This window comes from Diceros bicornis, chromosome 10, assembly GCF_020826845.1.
Source record: "Diceros bicornis minor isolate mBicDic1 chromosome 10, mDicBic1.mat.cur, whole genome shotgun sequence".
Taxonomy (NCBI): Eukaryota; Metazoa; Chordata; class Mammalia; order Perissodactyla; family Rhinocerotidae; genus Diceros; species Diceros bicornis.
Window position 1 is genome coordinate 51,483,881 of NC_080749.1, and position 19,406 is coordinate 51,503,286.

The 19,406-nt window shown below is 36.8% G+C and overlaps 1 protein-coding gene across 1 annotated transcript in view; it reads left to right on the top strand.

Moving 5' to 3' along the window:
• UBR3 (ubiquitin protein ligase E3 component n-recognin 3) overlaps positions 1–19,406 on the top strand; it is a 240,214-nt gene that overhangs the window by 61,998 nt on the left and 158,810 nt on the right. The window contains exons 6-9 of the mRNA XM_058549221.1: positions 5,432–5,498; positions 10,991–11,121; positions 12,323–12,551; positions 19,127–19,306. Of these exons, the coding sequence (XP_058405204.1) occupies positions 5,432–5,498; positions 10,991–11,121; positions 12,323–12,551; positions 19,127–19,306 (607 nt within the window). The remainder of the gene's footprint in view (positions 1–5,431; positions 5,499–10,990; positions 11,122–12,322; positions 12,552–19,126; positions 19,307–19,406) is intronic.

Consider the following 19,406-nt stretch of genomic DNA (forward strand, 5'->3'; position numbering starts at 1 on the left):
TTTCTCCATCATATTTGAAGGATATTTTTGCTGGATAGAGTATTCTTGGCTGAAAGTTTTTGTCTTTCAGTATTTTGAATATATCATTCCAGTCTCTTCTAGCCTGTAAAGTTTCTGTTGAGAAATCCGCTGAGAGCCTGATGGGAGTTCCTTTGTACGTTATTTTTTGTTTTTGTCTAGCTGCCCTTAATATGGTTTCTTTGTCGTTGACCCTGGCTAGCCTTACCACTAGGTGTCGTGGTGAAGGCCTTTGTCTGTTAATATATATAGGTGTCCTATTGGCTTCGCTTACTGGTATTTCCTGCTCCTTCCCCAGATTTGGGAAATTCTCAGCTATTATTTCCTTGAATAGGCTCTCTGTTCCTCTTTCCCTCTCCTCTCCCTCAGGAATACCTATAATTCTTATGTTACATTTTCTAATAGAGTCAGATATTTCTCGGAGTCTTTCTTCATTTCTTTTTAGTCTTAGTTCTCTCTCCTCTTCCATCTGGAGTATATCTGTATTCCTATCCTCTAAGGTGCTAATTCTTTCCTCCATATTGTCAGCTCTGTTCTTTAAGGATTCCAGATTCTCCTTTATCTCCTCCATTGTGTTCTTCATCTCCATCAGCACTGATTGGTTTTTCTTTATGATTTCAATCTGTTTTGTGAAGAAACTCCTAATCTCATTGAATTGTTTGTATTGTCTCGTATTTCCTTGAGTGTTTTTATGATAGCTATTTTGAAATCTCTGTCATTTAGTTTATGGATTTCTGTGTCTTCGGGGTTGATTTCTGGGTACTTTTCATTTTGTTTCTGGTCTGGTGATTTCATATATTTTTGCATTGTGGTTCCTGTGTTGGTTTTGTTTTTCCTCATCCTGGAAATCTCTGGTTGCAATTTCCACCTGCCGCCACTGCCTGGTGGTAAAGGACTGTGTAGTCCAAGCCCCCTGCTCTCTGCCCCGGTTTTTCTGCTGCGATCCGCAGTTTTGTTTTTTTTTGTTTTTTTTTCCCCCCGCTGCGATCCACGGTCCGTCGTTTGATCAGGTCTGCCGTGGATCGCTTGGTCTGGTGTGTCGCGGATCACTTGGTCTGGTCTGCCGCGGATCGCTAGGTCTGGTCTGGTCGGTTGAGCTGCAGAGTCGGTTTGCGGGGAGGGGGGAGCTCTCTCTTTTGCCCTCTGGGTCCCTGACGGGGGAGGCTTCTCGTTTGCCCCTCTTTATCTGCTCTCTGGGGTGCTCAGATGTTGATGGTAGCCCTGTGGCTCCTCTGAGTCCTCTGTGCCGGAGTTTCCCACTGGCTGAGAGAGTCCGAAGAGCCATGGTTTCCCCGCCGAGGGCCGCCCCTCCCCCCTCCCTGGGAGCCGCGCGGACCCGGATCGCTGATCTGATGGGGAGGGAGAGGAATTCTCCTTACCTCTCCCCACTTCCTCCGGGGGCCCAGCACGTTCCGCTCTCAGATGTGTGGCAGTGTGGATCCCTCTGCTGTAGCTTTTCACTGTCTGGGATTCCGTTGTTGGTCTGTGACTGTTCCTTTTGTTGTATCTTATCGGGGAAGAGTTCACGGGAAAGCTCACTCCGCCATGATGCTGACGTCACTCTCTGTATTAACCTTTTTTGAGTATTGTTTTAACCAGCTGTGAATTTACTTGACTTCTTTTTATGGAGCTCACATTTTTTTCATCTGTCTAGTAAAGCCATCAAAGAAAGAAAGAAGGGTTAATTTGAGTTGAGAAACCATCTGTAAATTTTCCAGGCTGGGAGTTTGCATCTGTTTTTCTTAGATCTTCTTGTCTCATTTTGGACCCATATACATATTTTGTGCCTGAAACACATGTAGCAATGTTGTCTACTTCTCTGTTTCTGAGGGCTTCAGAAATGCTATCTGGGTTGAGTCATCTCTCTTGTCCCTTGGACCATTATTTTTTCCTAGGGTTCTATACTGCTTCCTCATGGGGAAGAACTACAACTCCCCATCATGAATTTGGGGTGAGGTGAGTTCTTGTGGTCATGATAACTGTATTGTTTTCATCTTCCTCAATGCCTGAAATTCCTATCACTGGCAGTTATTCCTGTTCATTAAGAGAATTGTTCTTTCTCAGAATAAATTATGGGATTTATAATAGGTAACACAGTAATCAATTGTCTTGAGCAGATTTTTGAAGTTAGGTTTGGAAATCAGAACTAGTATTTTTTTTTTTTAATTTAATTTATTTTTCCCCCAAAACCCCAGTAGATAGTTGTATGTCATAGCTGTACATCCTTCTAGCTGCTGTATGTGGGACGCGGCCTCAGCATGGCCGCAGAAGCAGTGCCTCGGTGCGTGCCCGGGGTCCGAACCTGGGCCGCCAGCAGCGGAGCGTGCGCACTTAACTGCTAAGCCACGGGGCCGGCCCCAGAACTAGTATTTAAAACGTATTTATTTACTTAAAGCTACAATCCATATTCATTGAATAAGTAGAAAATAAATATTAACAAAAAGTTAAAAAAATTACCTATTACTCTGTCACTTAGAGGTGATTTCCTGTAAATATCTGTATTCTAACAGATTTTATATATAGTATCTTTTAATGGTTTCATGCTATATATGCTCTTCTATAACCTCCCTTTCTCACTAATAGTTATTCTGAACATCTATAACAAGGAGTATATTTTAACAGATTTTATTTGTGTATATTAGCAGTACTTAAATGGTTTCATACTCCGTATGCTACTTTACATAGCATACTTTTCTCATTTATAATAGTAGTTTTTGAACATCTGTCTGGTCACAATGAATGGAAAGCTCTAGCATTGTTTTTCTTCATAAGGTACAGGTGAGCTATAATTTACCTACCTAATCTTCTGCTATTGGAAGTCAAAGATTCTTTTTTTTTTTCTTTTTTGCTATTTCAAATAACATTTATATTATTGATGTGATGAATAGTTATGCATATAGTCCCCTTTCTCTTGTCTGATTATTTCTTTAGAATAACTTCCTAGAACTGGAATTTCTGTTCCAATGATAAATACACTTTAAAGACTTTTGACATATGTATTGACAAATTGTCATTCAGGAAAATTGTACTACTAAATACTCTCACCACCAACAGTTTAGATGGAGATAATCTCCCTTCCTAGCTGTGTTTGATATCTACTGTGATGTCAAGCCCATGTCACTGGTCTGTTTCCAGACTTTTGTCGTTATGCCTTTGCTCATGTGTCTTCTCTTCTTGGAATGACTTTCCTCTCCTTTGCTTAGCTAATTTTACTTGTCCTTTAGGGTCTAAGGTTGGGAAATTTATAGAACTTTGTATTGCCATGACCATTGTTTGATCAAGGATACTCTTTTTATAGGAAGTTTATATCTGAAATTATGAAGCAATCCTAACCTGGGATATAACATATTTTTTCCAAATTTGTCTTTTCTCTCAGGGCTGGGAGAACAGTTTCATAAATGACTCTTAGCTAAAATCTCAAACTTTAGAACCCTCTGGGTCCTGTGGCATGATTTTACCTTCTTGTGTGTGTTTTTTGTCTTTTAAGCCTCCAGATTTCATTCTGGCTAAGTTTCTCCAAGGGCAAGGTGAAGGTGGCAGAGGAGGAGGAGAGTGTAGTTTGACTACTGCTGCTAAGTAGATGGCCATACAGGCCTGGCAAAGGTGGGGATTAATAGGGAGGGCATATTGAAGTGCTCAGTAAATACTGAGTGACTGAGCTAAGTGATATCTCTAGAAAACCCCAGACTGGCCCTGAGGACTGATACCAGACTTGGCAGAAACCTGAAGTTAAGCCTGTAGTATGTAGGCCAAGGAAGCTACACCAGTAGATGGAGCAGCATTATGAAGCTGAGGCTGCTTTTCTGCTTTGCGGTTTTGATGGGCTCTAATTGAGAAAGTATCTGGGAATTTGCACCAAGGTTTTAGCCTGTCGCCAGCACCATTGTTAGCATAACAGACTGTGTGCCAAAATACTACCCCACATGTCTTTTTAGTACCCGTTGGCTCATATATGTTTGGAAAATAGGAAATAGATACCAGTACAGCATGAAGTTTTGGACTCCTATGCAATCTTTCCTAGTTTAGGAGAGCTGGGATAATGGGGTAGAAACATATCCTTTAGCTGGAGGGGACAAAACCATGAACTCTGTTGCAAAGGCAGCAGGAGCCTTTTCAGCAACATTTAAAGAAAATTAGAAATGAGCACCTACACCAACAGTTCCCTCTTCAAGAAGTGCACCCCTAGCCTCACATTGGTTTCACTAGGGGCAGGCTGCCTCCTCCGCTCTTCTTCCCTCTGTGTTGTCTCAGCTGGCTAGCTTCCAACTCTGTTGTCTTGGTGCAGTGTTAACATCCCCTGAGACAGCCTCACACCCCTCCAAGATGTTTGCCTAGGCATCCAAATGATCTCCCCAGGTACCGATTGCTGCTTTTGTTACTTCTCTGCAAACTTGGATAGGTTGTGAATGGTCTGCCCCTCACTCGTTTTTTCCCATAAGGCTTATTATTTTTAATGTCAGTATTTTTTCAGGAATGAATATATCACATGTGAGCAGAAATGCCTGTATTTCTTCCTTGGATTTTTTTCCTAAGCATATTTTAATTTGTTTTTATTATTATTTAACTGTCAACTCCAGCTTCTAATATGCTGCGCTTGTTTTTCAGAACTTGGTTTCTTGAAGTTGTTTTGTTTGTCTTAGACTCTTCAAAGTCTTTCCTCTAGTCATTGTTTTAGCCCTCTTCCGCTTCTCTCCTTTCTTCCTGTGCTGATCTGCCCCCCCCCCTTTAGCTTCTTTGTGCATTTGATATTATGGTTGTGAGGTTAGGAAAATTTTTATTTTGGTATTTTGGGGTGTTTAAGAGTCTTCCATTAGAAGCACAGATTAAGTTTAAGAGCTCTTTTATTTTTTTTTTTTTTTGGTGTGTGTGTGAGGAAGATCAGCCCTGAGCTAACATTCATGCTAATCCTCCTCTTTTTGCTGAGGAAGACCGGCTCTGAGCTAACATCTATTGCCAATCCTCCTCCTTCCCCCCCCCCCCCACCCAAAGCCCCAGTAGATAGTTGTATGCCATAGTTGCATATCCTTCTAGTTGCTGTATGTGGGATGCGGCCTCAGCATGGCCGGAGACGCGGTGCGTCACTGCGCGCCCTGGATCCGAACCCGCGCCGCCAGTAGCGGAACGTGCGCACTTAACCGCTAAGCCATGGGGCCGGCCCCAGCTCTTGTATTTTAATACTAAATTTTCATTATATATTTTGATTATAATACTAATTTTAAATTTAATTTTTAATTTAAAATTAGCAGCATTAAAATACATTATAGCAAATACATCAAAGTAAAATGTGTTGACTAACAATATGTAAGCATGCCTGTTATATATTTAACATAATTTATAAGCATATTTATATTTATGTAATATGTATAAATTCGTGAATAGGACTATATGTAATGCTAATTTTGTTTTCCTCCAGGAGGATCAGGATGGGAGTCAAGGTCTGGGCAAGAGAAAGAGGGTCAAACTAAGCAGTAACACCAAAGGTATTTATATTTTGTTTTTTCCTTATATAAAAAGCTCCTAAAAATGCTTAATCACTAAGAACGCTTGATTGGGTAGCCATATTGACATTAAGGCAGGGAGAATTATGTTATTAGATTTGTCTAATGATGGAGAAAGTGTTGTTAGGGGGTGATTGTGGGGGACTTCAAAGGCAAGTAAAACCCTTTACTGTTGAGGTTTTGTTTATTGTTTTCTTCATAAAATGTGCATTATCATATTTGAGCCATAAAAAATGTCTTTTCTTTGATAGTTTGATTTGGATCCGTTGTTTTTGGTGTAAAGTTTTAATTTGGTTTACATCTCTTTATAATCTGGGGTATACAGTTTCTAGAGTGAAAAGGACAAGCCAGAAAGGCCGGCCTGGTGGCGTAGTGGTTGAGTTTGTGCACTCTGCTTTGGTGGCCCAGGGTTCGCAGGTTTGGAACCCCGGGCGTGGACCTAGGCACTGCTCATCAAGCCATGCTGTGGCAGGCATCCCACATGTAAAGTAGAGGAAGATGGGCACGGATGTTAGCCCAGGGCCACTCTTCCTCAGCAAAAATAGAGGAGGATCAGCAACAGATATTAGCTCAGGGCGAATCTTCCTCACCAAAAAAAAAAAAAAAGGGCAAGCCAGGGAAAGAGAGTGTGAGGGAGAGAGATACAGAGAGAGGGAATGAGAATGAATGGCACTTAACACGTATTAAGGACTCAATAAGCATTCAATACATGTTTATTCAAAAGAAGTAGATGTGCCTCTAATGAGAGAATACATTAGTCATAATAACAAGTAATTTATTGAACTTTTTGTATATGCTGGACATTGCGCTAAGCACTTCATGTGCGTTGTTTCGTTTAATTTTTGAAGTAATTGTATGAAACAGGTTTTATCATTATTACTATTTTATGAATGAGGAAATGGAGGCATGTTAGAGCTCACAGCTAATGAGAGGTAGATCCTTAACTCAAATCTCAGAGCCTAAGCTCTTCACCACTGTGTTTTCTTTACCTCACTAAAAGCTTTGCTAGAGTACTTGTTATTAGTTGGCAGCCTGTGCACTGGATTTTTGCCATGGATTTCCAAATCTTAAGATGATCTATTTTCTGGGTTAGTATGGTCTGTTAGAGTCTCCAGAGGTTAAAATATTATTTTGATGAAAAGAAGATTCCTACTTCTGATGCTAAGTGTATCTTGTGGAATATTTAGGACTGCTTGGAAAGGGGGAGCAAGCAGGCAGTTTCAGTTGAGGCTCATTTTGTAAGTCTGTTCTTAGTTAGTCTGCTGCATTTAACTTGTGCGCTGCTCGCAAAGGGTGTGAAATTTGATTTGCAGTCCAGGATGCACACATGCACACATGCTCCCCTCCTTCCTGGCTCAGCAGAGAACCTGTGATGCCTGAAGGACATTAGAAACCCATATGGCTGCTGGCCCTTTGACTTACTGGAGTTGTCTGTGTGTTCACCTGAGTCTTTAAGATACAGCTGAGCTGAAGCAGACTGTTAGGCACATACTTGAGTTTAAGCTTTAGGGATGCCCAGAAAGTGCCTGTTATGGTGTAAGAGGTCATTGTTTTCCTTCAGCCCGGTCAAACTCTGGCTGAAGATGCTTTTTATGCAAACTTGAAGTTTATTTTCTTTTACACCTGAATTTTTTTCACATTTGAGATTGTATTGATTGTCTTCTCTTCTTTCCTTTTCTGGTAAATAGAACAGAGATTTGCGACTTAATCAGTTATCATTTTTGGTTTAAGTATGTACATGGAAGAAATGGCTTTCTGAATTAGTGGAACCCCTGTTTTCGAAAAATGATTGTTGCTTTTGAAGATGTCTGAAGTCCAGGGAGTGGTTTAGTTTTTGTAAGAATTTGGTTCAGCAGTTTGAAGGTGAGCTGAAAATAAAATATGTAATGATAGGCAAGAGGTGAGGCACTATGCTAAACACATCACTGCCTATTCTCAAAACCTAAATTTTAAAGGTGAAGAAACTGAGGCCTAGAGGGCTTTTGCTAACATGGCCAAGATTATTGAGCTTGTGAGTTGCAGAGCCTGGACTGTGCTGTCTAATTAAAACCTTTACCTTACTCATGCATTTACACCACATACTGATTCTTCAGAAATCTCTTTTACAATTGGGCTTAAGATGGTTTAGGCATTGTGAAAGTCATGGCAATTCAATCAAAGTTTTAAAGGTAAGTAGTCATATATAACGACTGGAAGCATTTCTAACCACATTTCCATAACTTACACATAAAGCACATAACATGTGCTTTAAATATCTTGGGAAACTGATGTCACCTATTTTAAGAACAACAGCAATGAAGACCTTGTGGGTTCTTTTTTTTGGTCTGAAGATGAAAAAATTGAATTGTAGGTTAACTGTAGCTATTTCCATTTTAGTAGATGCCACAGCTTTTCTGGTATATCCACATTTTTTATTTATTTAAAACAAAGTTAATGTATCTTTCTTTTTAAACGCTTAACATAAAATAATTATGATAGCTTCAGGTTTTTCATGTGGCTAATGCAAACTTGCAGAGTCATAACTATGAATTCTAGGATTAATGCTGCTAGTTTTGTTCAGCTTTGTAAATACTTGCAGAAGCATTTATCTGTGAGGGTTTTTATTTTATCTAGGTCGTAATAGTTTATAACATTGTGAAATTTCAGTTGTACATTATTTGTCAGTCACCATATATATGTGCCCCTTTACCCCTTATGCCCACCCCCAACCCCTTCCCCTCTGGTAACCACTGATCTGTTCTTTTTGTCCATGTATTTGTTTATCTTCCACATATGAGTGAAATCATGAGGTGTTTGTCTTTCTCTGTCTGGCTTATTTTGCTTAACATAAGCATCGAGTTCCATCCATGTTGTTGCAAATGGGATGATTTTGTCTTTTTTTTCATGGCTGAGTAGTATTCCATTGTATGTGTATACCACATCTTCTTTATCCATTCATCAGTTGGCGGGCACTTGGGTTGCTTCCATGCCTTGGCTATTGTGAATAATGCTTCAGTGAACATAGGGGTGCATAAGTCTCTTTGAATTGTTGATTTCAAGTTGTTTGGATAAATACCCAGTAGTGGAATAGCTGGGTCATGTGGTATTTTGATTTTTAATTTTTTGGGAAATCTCCGTGCTGTTTTCTCTAGTGGCTGCACAAGTTTGCATTCCCACCAGCGGTGTATGAGGATTCCGTTTTCTCCATATCCTCTCCAACATTTGTAGTTTTTTGTCTTGGTAATTATAGCCATTCTAACAGGTGTGAGGTGATGTCTCATTGTAGCTTTGATTTGTGTTTCCCTAATGATTAGTGATGTTGAACATCTTTTCATGTGCCTGTTGGCCATCTGTATATCTTCTTTGGAAAAATGTTCATATCCTCTGCCCATTTTTTGATGAAGTTGTTTTTTTTTTTGTTGTTGAGTTGTATGAGTTCTTTATACATTTTGGAGATGAACCCCTTGCCGGATAAAAGATTTGAAAATATTTTCTCCCAGTTGGTGGGTTGTCTTTTCATTTTGTTCCTGGTTTCCTTTCCTTGCAGAAGCTCTTTAGTCTGATGAAGTCCTATTTGTTTATTTTTTCTTTTGTTTCCTTTGCCCGAGTAGACATGGTATTTGAAAAGATCCTTTTAAGACTGATGTCAAAGAGTGTACTGCCTATATTTTCTTCTAGGAGTTTTATAGTTTCACGTCTTACCTTCAAGTCTTTAATCCATTTTGCCTGTGAGGGTTTTATTTTATTTTTTTGGTAGACTGAAATTTTCAGTCATGTTAGTACCAAGTGACTTGTGAGAATCAAATTGGTTTCAGCAGTGTGCTGTGGATTATATTCTAGTTTTTAGTTGTAATCCTTGTGTTCTTGTCACCTGATGCACTTGGGCCCTAATTTAATACTTTGAATCTGTCAGTGTGTGCCTTTGAGTATATTTTACCTCATTTCTTGCGAGACTGGTTTATTTCTGTTTTTAAATCCTTACCATACCCTGGGAATGATCTATTTTAGGAGGAAGAGATTTCTGTTTTACAAATAGAAAATTCTGAGATTTGGAAAATAAAGGCTTATTATTTAGTTTTCAGTAAGGGGATGTCTAGTGTAATTGTATTTATATTTTTACCTATATTTATATTTTAAATATAAAATTAATAATTTTATATTTATATTGCTTATACTGAAGACACCACTGAAAGGGAGTTAGGTAGGGGATTGGAAAAATTGGGTTAAACTTATGTCTAATAAGAACTGATTCAAGCCTTGTTAAACTCAGAATGTTTTATAGAAGAATCAAGAGAGCGATGACATACTGAGCTTATTGTTAACTCTTTTAGATCCGTTACCTGAGGAGATGTGGTATGAACACATTTCTCAATAATAGAAGAACTGTGAAACTGGGGTAGGGTTAATTGAAAAAACTTTGTGAGGTTACCCTGCAAGATGAGTTCAACTGTAATGTAGTTGGGGCTGTCCTGAGTATTTTGGTGCGTGTGATACTGTTTTTTCAAATCTCTCATCTAACTTGAGTCCCTGCTTATGCTTTGTCACTGAACCAGTCCATTCATAGTTGACACTTTTTATATCCTCTAGATGTCCTTATATAGAGCTGATGATCCAGAGCAGTAGCCCAAGGTCATTTGCTGCAAGAAAGATTACTAGTCAGAATTTTCTAGTTCATTTTTTAGGGAGAAAAATTAGAGAAAGTGAGAGAAAGATGTAGGCCAAGTATTAAAAATATTCAGTTCATCATATTCATGTTGAGACCTTTCTGTTGACTAAGTGTGGCAAGGATGCAGAGATTAGCAAGAGACAGCCTAGCCCTCAAGGAGTAGCACTTGGCCTTAGAAATAGGCTTTCCAGTAGACAATTTTATCCCCCTTTGAATACATTTATTCAAAAGGGGCATCCATTTCCTGTTTCCTTTATACATGTAGAGGGCATCTTGAGTCTGTGCAAGTAAGTATATCTAACACTTTTTATACTTTTCCTGGTGTATTCTTATTAGAAAAAAGTAAATTCTCCTGTATATTGGAGTAAGCAATGCATTGGTGATTATTTTCTCTAGTGAAGTTATATTTCATTTATGAAGGATAATTTTAAATAGGTAAATTATTGAATCCTATGAAGATTTCTCCCCTTTTTTCTAAAAATTAAAAATTGAAACATTTAGATAACTTTGGACTTTATGTCCTTAATAGTATATTTTTAGTAGAAATTTTAGATAAATGGCTTATGTTTAAGGACAAGTAATTACTTATTTTTCTAGTAACTGTTTTATATTAAAATATAAGGATTAAATATTTTGTTATTTATATACTGTGTAGATTATAGAAACATAGCTTGATGTTGTCAGTATTATCAATGAATTATTGAAAGAGTATCCTTAATTTTTAGGCACATTCAGGTGTTTGAGGTTTATGGGTTATTAATTATGGTAAGGTTTAAATGAGATGAGAAACTTATATCATTTGGTGATACATTTTCTTTTTGTTATGCAGATCAATCTATAATGGATGTTTTGAAACATAAAAGTTTCCTAGAAGAACTATTGTTTTGGACTATAAAGTATGAATTCCCCCAGAAGATGGTAACTTTCTTACTCAACATGCTTCCGGATCAAGAGTATAAGGTATCTACATTTTTTTCTTTCCTTTCTGAACTTGACTCCCCTTTCTTTGCCTTTTCATTACTAAATCTTTTCATTATATTTTTCAGCTGTCGCTTATTGTATTGTAGCTCTGAGGACTGATATAACACAATGAAAGAGCATTAGATTCCTCTGTTGCCAACACAGGGTCTGCACAAAAAGCACAGTATTGAAGAGGCAAAAGAAACTGAGGCAGAGCATCATTACAGAGCAGAATTCCTTAAGGGTTGCCTTTCTGAATGGAACTTGGTCCAAAGGATTGCTGTGGGACAAACAAAAACACAATTGCACAAATAAATATGTAGTTACAAGTTGCGGTACATTCTCTAAAGGAGAGGTACAAGGTGCTATGAGAACGTTTAATGGAGGCAACTGAATTTAGATCTGGGGTTAGGCATCGGAAAAGTGTAGGATTAGTAGCTGCTGGCTGTAACTGTTAGAGACACAACAGTTATTGACTCAAGTACACATGGAGATAGGTGAAGTCTCTAGTCCCACCTCTTACCACCATATGGTTATGGCAAAGTGACACAGCCTAGTGTATGAAAAGAAAATAAATCATGCTTTAGCTCTTCTTATGGTTTAAGTAATAAAGCCTCTTTAGGAGTGATGCTTTAATAATGCCATTGTTTTATGTCTTTACACCTGCTTAAGAAAACAACAGAGGAAATGTACGTGTTACACAGAAAGAGTATTTAGTCAGATTAATGATCAGCTTTCAGATCAAATAGGAGAAAGTATTTCTTTCTGAGTAATTACATTGACACACTTGTTGGTTAGTTATATTAAATCCTCTGTGATAGTTTTAGCTGAGACTTTAGATTTTGTTGTTCAAGTATGTAGCACAGAACAAAGACACACTTTGACATGAGTAAATTGATATATTTGTGAGCAAAGTGAAAATTTATATTTTTAAACCATGGTATTTGTAATTGCTTTAAAACATTAATAATTTAAAATGCCTATTAAAATTGTTTTTAACCATCAAAGTACTTGCTAATGTTCCAAAAAAGGGAAAATATGGCTTAAGACTACCATCATCATTGAAATTATTTTTTCAATTACCTTGGATGCCATCACAAACTAATAATAGAACTTTAAAATGCTAATACAATATATTGGAAAATGTGTTATAAAACTCAAACTAATATGTTTTTTTCTTCCTATTTAAAAAATTTCACAGGTTGCTTTTACAAAAACTTTTGTTCAACATTATGCTTTCATTATGAAAACACTGAAGAAAAGTCATGAATCAGACACAATGTCTAACAGAATTGTGCATATTAGTGTTCAGTTGTTCAGCAATGAGGAGCTAGCCAGACAGGTAACAGAAGAATGTCAGCTACTGGATATTATGGTCACTGTGTTATTATACATGATGGAAAGTTGCCTTATTAAAAGTGAGCTACAAGGTAAACTCAGAATTATTTTCACTTGTTTTATTGTTAGCATACTTTTATAACTAGTCTTAAAAACTCCTTATATGCTTAAAAATAGCTTTAAAAATATTATAAAATAATGCATATTTGTTAAAGAAATTTTTGAAAATTTTCCTCAAATTAAAGAAAAACTTTAAAGTCACCTATAGTTTTGTTATTTACAAATAATTGTTATTAACATTTTGGGTTATTTCTTTTCTCTCTTTTTGTGTGATATGCGTATATTTATAGATAAAAATATATACTTTCAAAATATGCTACCATGGTGTACATTTGAAGATCATGTTTTTTAATGATTATAGGTATTAATATCATGTCTTTACCATAATTAACCATTTCCTTATTAGACGTGTTCCTATTTTTTAATCATGAATTTGTTCCTGTTAGCCTTAGACATTTTATATGCCTATACTTTTATAATTTAGAAGTTGGAATAAATCTTGTCTTTTATGTGTTCTCTTAGTGAGATCTTGAATTTTCTTCTTTTGTGCTCGCTATATGCTTGATACTCCTTAAACTGCCGTAATATTTCAAGGACCTCTCCCATTCTCATTTCTCTGTGGTCTTTCATCTTAGCTTTACCTCCCTGTAATAATTTATGTTATTTGAGTATTTGTTATGTACTGGGCACTGTGTTAATACTATTTAGATGTTGTCTCAATTAAGCTTCTGAACAGCTCTCTGAGATTGGTATTATCCCCACTTTAAAGATGAGTAAATTGAGACTTAGAGAAGTTAAGTCATTTGCTGTGGATTATACAGCTAGTAAATGACAGAGCCAAGAAGGACTTCATATCTCAGATATGAAGATGTCAGAATGTCAGAATCTTTGTTCTTAACCATGACACAGCCATGCCAACATTGATAAGACTGTGTCTTCACCTGTTGGCACCTGGAGCTATACTTTAAAAAGAACAACAACCAGTATCTCAAATTAAATCTTCAGAAGTTTGCATTCTCTGTGGGGGAGAGAGTTTTGTAGTTGAGACTTGCCTCCTCCACTGTTGCCTCCATTTGCCTATCAGCTCCTATTTTCTCTTTATGCTGATAGTCTGTCTATTCTCAGATGCGATACCATAGCCTGAAAATTGATATATGCTCAGTGCAGGGCATGATGGCTTATATGTAATAATAGCTAGCTAATAGTTATGATAGCTACCATCTTTGGAGCGCTCACTATATGCCATGCTATTTTCTCAGTAGTTTATATGTATTATCTCATTTACCATCAGTAATTCTGTGGAGTAGATATTGTTTTTTCCGTTTTATAGATAGGGCAATTGTGGTTTGGAGTTGAAGTCAATGATCTATGGTTTTATAGCTGTAAGTGGTAACGCTGGGTGTCTGACTTCAAAACCTGTAATCTTGTCCACTGTGTGACTCTGCCTTCCAATTATAGGTGTAGTGGGAGCATAATACATTATTTACATTAAGCTATATACCTCTTTACCTTTTTAAACGAAAATTTAAAAGCTGCTTTGTATCTTCGTGTTTTTCTATCTTTGTATAAAATGACCTTTTCTTTCTTAGAGATTTAGCTACAGACATTGCTTTTTTTCTTTTTTGAAATAGTATCTATCATCATTCAACTGTATCAATGATAGTCTTATATATAGAATTATTATATTTCAAGAAGGACTTTTCACAAAAATAGTATTTTTAACTTATAAACTAGAAAACTTTTTAAATTTAGAACTATCTACTTTTTTGAAAAGAATCTGGAGTCTGTTTTCTTGACTCAGTGGTTTAGATATGCTTATTATATGTGGTTTACATTTGGTCTTCAAGGAAGAATATTTGGGAAGAAGATGTATAGTCATGTGCCGCATAACGATGTTTTGGTCAACAGCGGACTGCATATACCACAGTGGTCCCATAAGGTTATTACCATATAGCCTAGGTATGTCATAGGCTATATCATCTAGGTTTGTGTAAGTACACTCTGTGATGTTCGCATAATGACAAAATCGCCTAATGACGCATTTCTCAGAACGTATCCCTGTTGTTAAGTGACGCATGACTGTATATGAATCTGCCTCCCATTTTTTCTATAGCCAGCTTTCCTGAGAGAGTTCTATATTTGTTTCCTTACCTTCCAATCAGTCATTAACCCACTTCAATCTAGTGTCCGCTTCCATCATTCTATTGCTTTCTCCAAAATTGTCCATGACTCCAGTGGCCACATGTCCTACTTTTCCCAGAACAGCTCCAAGTTATGCCTTTTGTTCTGACATGGTTATTAATACGATCCCTTTTACTCTCAAAAGTGTCCCGATTTTTATAGTAAATTATGTATATGGTCACCCTTTCTATGACCTACATGATGAGGAAGCCAGTGGCCACACTTTTGGACCTTTTGTTGTTTGATTTTCAGTAGCATTTTATATTGTTGATTCTCTGCTCTTTCTGTGGCCCAAAACTCTTTTCTACCTGTCTTTTTTTTTTTGTGAGGAAGATCAGCCCTGAGCTAACATCCATGCTAAACCTTCTCTCTCTCTCTTTTTTTTTTTTGCTGGGGAAGACTGGCTCTGAGCTAACATCTATTGCCAATCCTCCTCCTTTTTTTTTTCCCCCCAAAGCCCCAGTAGATAGTTGTATGTCATAGTTGCACATCCTTCTAGTTGCTGTATATGGGATATGGCCTCAGCATGGCTGGAGAAGCGGTGTGTTGGTGCGCGCCTGGGATCTGAACCCTGACCGCCAGTAGCGGAGCGTGCACACTTAACCGCTAAGCCACGGGGCCGGCCCTCTACCTGTCTTATCAGTCTTGGTGTTTCTTGGCATTTGGTCCTGGTGTCTCTGCTCTTCTCACTTTTCCCGTATTTTCTGAAATCATATTGCATGGTCTTAGTTGCTTTCTACATATTCTTCCCTTCTAATGCAGTTAGTCTGTCCTGGAAATTCTTAACACAAATTGAATTTTCCAGAAGCTATATAGCTATAAGTAGCATTGTTAAGATCTTCAAATAAAAATGTATTTTTTCTAGCGATGAATTACATTATTTCTAAGCCAAGGTCTAAAACTATCCTTAGCTGTTATGGTGTTTTTTTCTCTTTCAAAAGTAGCATAACATTTCATGATACATATTTACTAATTTTCTAAAAGCAGTGTGTGGTTTCTCTGTTTTCACATGAAGAGTATTGGAATGAGCTTTAAATATGTTGAACTACCCGTAACAAGCCACAGATATTACAACAGCATCTCTGTACTTTCTTTTTGTATTTTAACAACCTCTATCCAGCTTTTATATAAATTGTTCATTAGAGATATTTGAAAATTTTGTCTACACTGTTAGTAAATACAGGAGCTGATACATTGAGAATTCACATGGCTACAGCAATAGCTGAAGATTAAAAGGAAAAAGCCTCTAGTAGTAGGTGATCCTTATCTTACGCTTTTACTTTGTTGTATTCATTTCTACAGCATACTACTTTGTGATTCCAAACTAACTCATAACTTTCCATATCCCTGAAATTTTATAATTTATTTTATGAAACATTCTGTGTAAAATGGAACTTAAAACAATGTGTTGCATAACCATAGGAATGTCTGTAGTTGCTAATAATCCCAGATTGATCTTCTGTCCTGCATATCAAACTGTTTGTTAAACTATATTCTTTGAATGTCTACAAGCACCACAAATATACAATGTCCACATCAAAAACTCATTATCTCTCTATTAAGCTGCCTTCTTTTCTATTATTGTATGTGTTCATGTGTGTGTATGTGTGTGTATATGTGTATGTGAGCATAGTAGTGTGTGTTTTGGTATCACTGTCTAACCATCTGCACAGCTGCCCAACCTAAAAACCTAGGAGTCATTTTTGACGACTTCTTACTCCTTGTAGGTATAGTGGACATCACCAAGTCTGTCGTTTAAACCTTCTAAACATCTTAAAATAGCCTCTTCTCTTCATCTCTGCATCTTCATGCCACCATCATAGTTCAAGCCGTTGCTATCTCTGGGCCTCTTACCACTAGTCATCACCACTCTTTTTCAGTCACTGTCTACGCTACATGTCTGATCCTGTCCCCTCTCTTAAATCCCCCTACCCCCAGTGGCTTGCCATTCTCTTCACATGAACACCAAACTCCTGAAGCTGATTTACAAGGCCCTCTAGCCTCATTTGTGTCACTTATCCTCTGCATTCTTTTCCCAGTGATTCCATTCTTTTTTATACTGTTTCCTCTACCTAGAACACCATTTCCTTCCCACCCCTAGTTTATTTGGCTAATCCTGGTTCCTGCTTCATTCTGTAGATCTCAGTTTAAACGTCATTGCCTCAGGAGAGTCTTTTCCTAAATTGTAGACTAGCTTTTTCGGTTCTTATTGGTTCTCTTGTATTTTTCCTGTTCTAACCTATTATTTCCTATTATAGCCCTTATCACACTCTGCCTTTTTTTTTTTCTTCTGAGGAAGATTCGCCCTGAGGTAAATCTGTGCCAGTCTTCCTCTATTTTCTATGTGGGTTGTTGCCACAGCGTCGCTGATGAGTGGTGTAGGTCTGCGCCCAGCATCTGAACCTGTGAACCCAGGTTGCTAAAGCGGAGCACACTGAATTTAACCACTGTGCAACAGGGCCGGCCCCTTATACTCTGTCTTAGATATTAATCTCAGTAGAGAGAGAGACTATATAAATCTTGATTTATTTATCAGTTTATTCTCAGAGCTTACTAGAATACCTGGCCCTTAGTAGGTGCTCAATAAATATTTGTTGATGGGTGAACATCATTTGACACTGAATCATTGCTCTTTATATCTGTAGTGAGGAAAAGTATCAGTTGGGTAAAAATAGAGGTCCTAATCATTTTATTTCATTAAAGAGTCCAACATGTTTTTCACAAGAACAGTAGTATTTAAAGCAGTGTCAGGAAAATAGTGATTTTGATTAATTATATTCTGCTTATTCATCCTCTGGTTTCAGTTAAATAGAACAGTGATTCTCAATGTTTAAAAAACTTCTAAAATTCCAGCATTCCTAAGCACTGTCCCATCAGTATCAATGGCTCACCAGCTCACAGGGACAGTAGTTGTTCAGAGGGGGCTTTTCTGAATCTCTGGTGTCCGTAATTTGTAAAAGGCCCCTATTGCCACTCCCTCATTCAGTTATACCACTCTTATCTTATTGAGAAGCACTGAAAGAGAGCATACTCAGCTTTGTGTGTCCTGTTCTTATATATTGTAAAATTTAAAACTTGGGTAAAGTATTTCATGGACTGAAACCTAAATTTAATGTATGGAAATTCAGAAGTGCAGTAAAATCCCTCTTCACTGATGAGTTTGACAAGTAGGTAGGTAGATAGTTGAAAAAGTTGGTTAAAGTGAGGAATTGTTAAAAAAATTATATGTAAGTATCTTAAGCAGTGCATTTTAACTTAAAACACAGAAATGCATGTTCATTCTCCAGTCTTTTAATGTTGGGCAAAGCATTTTTAAGGTATGGTTTTCTTGACTGGAGTTCTCTCTCATCTTTTTTCATATACCACATCTATAAAGCATCATCTGTGATTTCCAGTTTTATTTTCTTTAGAGTTAGAACACAAAGATCTTTGTGAAGCAGTCTGAGTTTAAAATCTTTCTAGGCTTTTGTGATTTTTCTCTTCTAAGACTTTTTAGCTTTTTTTAGGCCCTTTTATTGTCTCTCAAAAGCTTATGATCCAGTTTTTGTAATACTTCTCTTTGTGTATTCATATTTTATCAGTTTTTATCACTTTTAATTTAAATTTTATAATTATAATAAAAGGAACAATTTGCATAAACAGAAATAAAAACTGACTCTGGATAAACATATACTTTGTCTTGTGTACTAGGGAATAGCCTGCTAGCTTTGAGCATTCTGTGTATTATGGTATTATTGTGTTTTACAGCAGAAATGGGAGGGCTCGTTTGTCTAGTGAATCGTTGGAATAGGTTCAGAGAGCTAATACATATATGCTATAACTTCTAATAATGAAGATTTTGTACAAGCCTAATCCCTTCTGCTCCAACAATGTATTTAAACTTTGGGGATTTTTTTTAAGGCTTAAGAAGTTTATGTGTGTTTTTGTTCTTTCGTTCTGAAATACTGTGTTTGCTAAAAAGTTGTATTTACATATTTGAATAGAAAAAAAGCAATTAAGTATATATTGCTTAAATACAGATTTGATTGATAAGATAGAATGAGATTAATCTAGGGATAAAAATATTTTATTGATTGGAACTGAAAATATTGCGTTATGTCATTAGAATCAAAAAAATAATAAGGTTTAATAAACATAGCTAGCTCAATATTGTGTAATATTGTTAGACATGTGGTAATAATTATTATAATTATGTGCTAAGTGTTATGTTAACATTTCATTTAATTCCCTTAAGATATGTCTTTTTCCATTTTACAGATGGGGAAATTGGTTCAGAGTCTAAGAAGCACGCCTAAAGCTATATAGGTATTAGGTGGCAGGCTAGGGTTTGAATTTAGGTGTTTCTGATTCTAAAGTGTATAATCTGTATTGTTGGTAAGGTTTTTTTTTTAAACTTACTTATTTTGGGGCTGTGTGTTTGTTTTAGATGAAGAAAATAGTTTACATGTGGTAGTGAACTGTGGAGAAGCATTACTGAAGAATAACACTTATTGGCCTCTCGTCAGTGATTTTATTAATATCCTTTCTCATCAAAGTGTGGCTAAGAGATTTTTGGAGGACCATGGTTTGTTAGTTACATGGATGAACTTTGTATCTTTCTTTCAAGGTATGAATTTTACTTTTTTTGTTAATTTTTTAGTTTACAAAATGCCTAATGTTAAGCTATCAAATACTAATTAAAAGATATTAGCACATCATTCAGGTTA